We start from the raw sequence: 6,850 nt of genomic DNA, 5'->3' as shown, positions 1-6,850 counted from the left end.
CATTCCGACCATTCCAGTAGCTAGGATGAGTGCTTAAATGCAAATTCTTTTTAAAGAAAAAAACCATCAGATAGTGGACCTTGCTACTTAGTAGTAAATATCCTCCTCTCAACTGTTCTCTCTCTTCAATCCTTCATATTCTATCTCCTCTCTACCTAATACTCTGCTATCAAGAGTATCTTAAATAGCTCAAAATATTTTTACAACAACAAAATCATCATAAACAGAAAAGAAAGAGAAAAAAATATAGTACTAGTCTACGAGTGCTTTTACTACTGTCTTGGAGTCATCTTTTTTATATATCAGAACTGATATTTTGAAGGCTAATCAGTATGCAGAATGTCCAGCATCCCAAAAGCTGTACAACTGAGTACAATCCATGGCCACAGCAATTCCACTGTATTATACTATATTAACCATGAGCCTCTATGGAATAGCATTATACTATATTAACCAACCAGCTATCTCTCACTCCAGTTGGCCCGACTGTAATATATGTATGGAGTTCATTATATTTACAAGATATACCATTACTGTGTTGGAGTGTATTGTATTTACTAGATATACTGAAGACAGTCATAACTAGTAGCATAAAGATTTAGATGGTCGAAACTGACTTCTATTTTATTTATTTATTTATGTTTTTGGGCTTTACCAAGCACTCCACACTCCTTACCTCCAAACAGATCCATTTTAAGGTTGGTGCGGGGAGATTGGATTGATACTCTATAACTAGATACATTGACAAATTTGGATATATCTCTATTCCCAAATTGGAATCTTCAAGAGAAAAACTGGATGGCTTCTGGAAAAAACAATTCTAAACAAGCTTGTTTACAAACCTGACCTACTTAAATGTCACTGGGCATTAGCCGTTAATTAGGTTCATAAGACATTGACTGACAAAAGAAATCCTAATTCTCATCCTCTTGTAACAAGAATTCAGATAATATTCTGCAACTCATGAAAGATACGAGGAAAGTAGTAATAGTCAGCTACAGAAAAAAAAAAAAAAAAAACCAAACTAGTATCAGTTGCCTTGTGGGTTCAGTTCCCTCTTATTGAAGCCTTTAACTAATTGTTCCTGCTGTCAAGCATGCACATAACAGAAGTCAGACCTCTAGGGCTTGTGAAACTACATCTACAGTCATTCCAGATTGCTTGTGATTAACATCAGGTCTTACCGATCCTCCGTAAATTTGTTGCCCCAGTGGCTTCATCTCATGTCTCAACTGTATATGTAAAACAATGTTGCCATCTCTCGCTAGTCAGTTTTGCCTTGGGTTATTTTTAAAGGCCTGGCGAAGCTCTGCTCTGGATTTGGCAATTTCAACAAATATTACTCTGCCATCCAAAAACTGAAAGGAAACAGTGTGAGCCTGTAAATCATTGCATATTATTTAAATTGTTAAAAAGAAAAATGAAAAGAAAAGCAAGAATAGGAGATCTTTATTCTTTTGAGAGATTCCATTCATCATGTTTGAAGCAAAATCTATGTATGTGGTTACCCTATCTTGATTTTCAGAAGCAGAAAAAAAGTGAATGACTAGAAAATAATTCCTCAGATTTTCTTCGTAGCCTTAGTTCTAACGAAAAAGAAAAAAAATAAGATTCTTAGTCTTAAATGAAGGTGAATTAAGTAGACCTAGATATTCATACTGTTTGGACTTTGGAATAGATTTTCTAATGGTAAATCTTTTGACCAGATCCCACACATTCAAGTAGCATCACTCAATTCTACCATACAATAATTGAAGGGTGTAATTCATAAAAATCTTTCAATTTCTTTTGATTTCTATAGCTGGTCCATCTGATTAGGAAACAACTCATTTATGCTCATGGATATTCTGAATGCAGTCCTTCATATGCAAAGCACATAGAGAAGGGAGTAATATTAGCTATTAACAGCAAATACAGGAGAATACAAACTTTCCTAGTGAATCATTGGTAAGTAAAGCATATTTCTTGAATGGAAATAAATAAATAAAGCTCCAAGAAAGATTAAATCTGTATTTCCAGGAATCTGAATTAACTTGAAGAGTGTTTTTGCTAATTTGGATGCATGCATATTATTAAAACACATCACGAGACAAGTATGATTTTTGCCGAAATAGTAAGGTCTATGATCAGGCTACCATTTCTTATTTCAATGGAAGAGCTCTAGTTAGTACAAAGTTAGTGCTTTTTCTTGTGCAAGGAGTGGCACCTATTCTGACGGGCATCAGTCTTGCATTGCCCTTTTATCATTAACAAGAGACAGCCCTATGTGTCCAGAAACCCTTTAGAGAAATGGTGTTGTAACAGAAACTATAAACTAACAGTCAAATCACAAAAGGTGGCATCGCAATAGACACTATAAACAAACACTCGAATGGAATAAGTAAGCCTCCCATTTATTTTCAGAAGAGTGTTATATGCTCAAAGCACTGTATAAAGAGTTCAGGAGGTTCTAACTACTCCACATCATCTCCAGAAAAAACATCAGTACTGCTACAACAGGTAAAAATATCGGATGTGGCAGCTGAGTATCCAAGCACTGATCATCCAAGTTCACTTTCTTGACCTCAAAATTGATCTATTCAATTTGTAGCTCAATGTTAATAACTTCAGGATTAGCCAAGCATTATTGCTGGTAATAAAAGATAACGTGTTAGTAGAGGGGGTTGAATAATGACCAAAAGCCTTACAACTAAAGCATCAACCATTCGTCATTCTGGGCCTAGAAACTGTTTCCTTGCACAACAGAAGAACTAGATAAACTAGTAGGTCTTTCGAAACACTTCATTCACAAATAACTTGATGAACTAGTGGGTTGAAAGAACAAGCAGCATCGTCCGTTACTCAATCATCAAGTAACTAATGTGGAAAGAATTTACAATAAACCTTGTTAAAAGTGACTACCACACACACACACACACACATTTTAATCAAGTTGCCAGATTATAAACCTTGCTAGTTATTCCTCTGCTAACACAGTTTCTTTACAGAAATTAGAGCTTGAGATGGATTTCCAGAGATATCTCTTAGAGGAATATTTTACCTCATTCCTGATAAGTATTTCTTCCATTTTACAATAGTTTTGCACTCTTTGATTGAATAGACTGGTTAAATTAAAACATGTTTCATTCATTGGGCTCCAGTCATGAGAACTTTTAATATGAAACAGAATGTAGGCATCTAAAGCAAATATTCTTGATATCTGATAGCAACTAAATTAGAAGACTAATGAAAATACCAGCAACACACCTTCCCATGCATTCCTTCAATAGCTCTACGAGATTCCTCCTCAGTAGCATAGCGTAGGAAGGCAAAGCCTCTTGGTCGATTTGCAATTTTATCCATCATCAGATTAACTGAGAGATAAAAGATTTAAGTCTCGTTAAAGGAAAAATAATTATCAACAAACAACTTCAAACTTTGTAAGCATCCAGTCTAAAATATGAGCAATGCTAGAGCCACAAACTTACCATGGCTTTTACAAACCGATGTGGCATAACAATATTGGCTGAATAGAAATGCAAACTGATGTGGGATATGCTCGTAATAGAATTAGTTGAAGAAAAACATGACATGAACGACATAATTAATTTGCATTATTTTGTGTTTTTACGAACAGGTACAACTGAAGATTTGAAGCTCTATCATGACTGCTAACCAGAACAAAGGGAACAAAGGGCAAAAAGAGTAAATGAACGTTGACTGTCCTCACCTTCCACAAGCTGACCAAAACCTTGGAAAGCATTTCGCAAACTATCTTCAGAGGTCCGGAAAGAAAGCCCTGCAATAATAATAATAATAATGATAACATGAAGAAGAAGAAGTAGAACATGAAATACACATAATAGTATTATGTATTTTTTAAATTAAGAAGGGATAAATAATAGAGTGAAAGCCAACCACTGACAAAGAGTCTTGTTTTGGGCTGACAAGTGGAAAGTGAATGAGGAGAAGGAGGCAGGCACGCCAAGGGAAAGCAAGCGCCACGTCCACGTCCTTGTCTGAGAGAAAATAAAGAATCAAAGTCCCTTCTTTTAATTGTAAATGGAGTAGCTGGAGCAGGAGAATGGCGAGTCAGATTATGAATTAGCAGGTTTTGGTTAATATTAAAGTACGTGGTCGGCACCGGAAGAAACCCCAAAACTGCCATTTTCTTTCAAGCCGGTGCCGTAACTAACAAAAAACACCCACCGCTGCCAATATATAGATATATATAGTGCCGTTCCAATCCGGGACTCTGGACTGGATCAGCATCCGGGAAGGAATTTGGGGTCGTTGGACTTCAATTCAATGGCACCAAATTCTCTCCTTTTTTTTTTTTCGTTGGCTGCACATGGTGGCCTTTGGATTTAAATCCAAAGGCCACCAGCCTCCCTCCCAGAGGCTGTTCTAATCCGGATTGGACCAGCCCCGTTTGTGTGCGCGCGTATGTGTGTGTGTATATATATATATATATGATATTTTTTGTTTAAAGATTGTAAAGAAATTTAAAGTTTTAAGTCCATACTAAAGTCTCATAATCACGTTCCTTTTAAATGAACGTGATTATGCAGAATTTTAAATTTAAACTTTAATAATGCAATAGGTATGTGTCATTGTGACCAGATCGATGTAGAACTTAATCTGCCTTTGAGATTAGATCTGACTTAGAACAGATCAATATCTCGCACGTTCTGTTTTCCAACCGATATACCCTTTTAAATTTCTTTACAATCTTTAAACAGAAAATGTTTTCTTTAGCAAGCCTAGCAACAGATCTAAAGGCTCATAGATAGTATTAGATCTGGATCCCAGAATTAATGCTCTGAATGGTTGGAGGGAGAAAAGAAGATATAACAGAAGACAGAGATCCGGTCTCCTTGCTTTTGAGGAATGTAACAATTTATATGGCAGATCTGATACAAATCAGTCTGCAAAGCATGCATGAAAATTTAAACGCTTTAAAATAAATTGGGGAAATTAAATTGTAGAAATTTAAATATACAGAACTTTAAATTTATTACAAACTTTAAAAGGAATTACAAATCTTACATTTGATTTTTCTTGCTTTGTTCTTCTTTAAAGAAAAATATTACAAAAGAAATGGAAAATTAATCAGAAGACAGAAAAATTCCTTATCGTCTTCCGATTCCTGATTCCTAGAGAGAGAGAGAGAGAACTTGAGAAAAATGAAAGGAGAGAGTTTTTAGATTCGGAAAAGAATGGTGAGTCTAAGTCTTCACCTCTTCTTTTATACACTTGAAGCTTTACAAAAGAAAAATTAATGCCTATCTTTACAGCGTGTCTTCACATGCGTTGCTGGAGGAGAGTGGGACCAGGCCATAATGAAAGTAGTGGGTGGAGACATCATGATTTTCTGCTTTATGGACTTTGAGAAGGCTTCATGTGAGTGGGGCCAATGCTTTAAGAGAGATTCTCGGAAGTGGGCCTTGATGCTTTAAGTAAAGTTATTTAGGTGAAGAGACATGTGCGCTCTCACTTGTGTCCAGGGGACCACCCAAAAAAGTACAGAGTGCAGAATAATAAATATTTACCTTTTTTTTTTTACATACAATAAAAGAAAATTATATACTACAAAATTATATACAACATTAATGCTTTATTGGAGGAAAGATTCCGAAGCAATCGTCTTTGTTGTCGTCTCCAAGGAAAATAAATGGCTCTTGATCGGGCTCTTCATCTTCATCAGAGGACTCAGCAATAGAGGATTCTGATCTTGAGGCGAGGAGCTGTTGCATAACTTTAAAGTATTCATCTTCAGTTTTGGCACTGACCAAAAGAGATTGAGCTTTGGATTTTTGGGTAAGGAAGGCTTCTTGGGCTTTAGAATGTTTAATGGTTGGTGCAAGAAAGCCTTTGGAACAAAGCCAATTTCGAATCATGGTGTCAGTCAATTTAGACTGTTCATCAAACTTTGACCACCATTTTACTTTAAAGGTTCTTTGTAAGATAAGTTGTGTTTCTTGGGTGTGATACTTGAAGTTCCACATCCATACCCATGGAAGGAAGAAATTTGTACAGAAATAGAGAAAGGGGGGAAACATTTTCTCGGATTCAGAGGGAATATAATGGGCTTTGAACAAATTTAAACAGTGGATGGCATTAGGTGTTAGAATATCAGGGATTGGGCCAAAATAGTTCCACCATTGTTGAAACCAATTTGGGAGGCTTTGGACGGTTATTTTTGAATTGAAGAAAAATAACCATGAGTGGGTCTTTTTTGGGTTTTGTATAAAGAATGTGTTAAACCAAGCTTGTTGATAATCTCAGTAGGAATAAGTCAAATAATGTGGTAAACGCATTTGAAAATTGGCGGGAAATTTCTTTTGGTTGTGGAGTAGATCACCCCATTGTTTTGGGCTCAAGACCTTTAGTATTGTGGCCGTAGAATAGGCCGGCTCAGAATGGGAATCACTGAGGTAAAAATATTTGAATTTAACTGACTCAGTGGATTCTAAAATACTTTGGTAATAAGGCTGGGGTTTTGTTAAATCCCAAGATTTAAAAAATCAGCCTTTGTGGAAAAACTTTGCAAGGGCTTGAAATGGGTCAGTGTGGTAAAAACCATCCTCCATCGTTAAAATGTTTTGGAAATGGGTTTTATCAAACCAATTTGAAGATTTCTTTGAAAGCTTTGTCTGAGAAAGAACAATTTGTGAAGATGAACTTTCCCCAGAAAGAACTATATTTTGATAAGATGTTTTTGTAATTTCTTTGGAAATAGGTTTTTCTTTTCAATATCATCTTTAGGAGAACTTTGGCTTTGAGAAAAACTTTGTAAAGCGAGCATAAGCTCGGGAGAATTAGAAATGGATTTCATCCAATGATTTACATGTTCTTGAGTGGTAAGGGC

The 6,850-nt window shown here is 35.8% G+C and overlaps 1 protein-coding gene across 1 annotated transcript; it reads right to left on the bottom strand.

Moving 5' to 3' along the window:
- Positions 1-741: 741 nt before the first annotated feature.
- LOC18050296 (organelle RRM domain-containing protein 6, chloroplastic) lies at positions 742-4,410 on the bottom strand. Its single transcript, XM_006441284.2, has 4 exons — positions 3,898-4,410; positions 3,710-3,778; positions 3,247-3,353; positions 742-1,358 (listed from the first exon to the last, which is right to left on the bottom strand). Exons 1-4 carry the CDS (start codon positions 4,145-4,147, stop codon positions 1,269-1,271), a joined length of 516 nt encoding a protein of 171 aa, XP_006441347.1. The 5' UTR covers positions 4,148-4,410; the 3' UTR covers positions 742-1,268.
- Between the last annotated feature and the right edge of the window lie 2,440 nt (positions 4,411-6,850).

Source organism: Citrus clementina, unplaced genomic scaffold (assembly GCF_000493195.1).
Source record: "Citrus clementina cultivar Clemenules unplaced genomic scaffold, Citrus_clementina_v1.0 scaffold_3, whole genome shotgun sequence".
NCBI lineage: Eukaryota > Viridiplantae > Streptophyta > Magnoliopsida > Sapindales > Rutaceae > Citrus > Citrus x clementina.
The sequence above is the reverse complement of the archived record's forward strand: the minus strand, read 5'-3'. Positions and strand labels throughout refer to the sequence as shown.

Bases quoted from the DNA above. Each gene is read 5' to 3' on its own strand.
- LOC18050296 (XM_006441284.2), bottom strand. From the start codon at position 4,147: ATGGCAGTTTTGGGGTTTCTTCCGGTGCCGACCACGTACTTTAATATT. The intron at 3,354-3,709 runs GTGAGGACAGTC...TTTATCTCTCAG, and splicing joins TTTTGGTCAGCTTGTGGAAG to TTAATCTGATGATGGATAAA. The intron at 1,359-3,246 runs GTGTGTTGCTGG...GTTTCCTTTCAG, and splicing joins TTGAAGGAATGCATGGGAAG to TTTTTGGATGGCAGAGTAAT.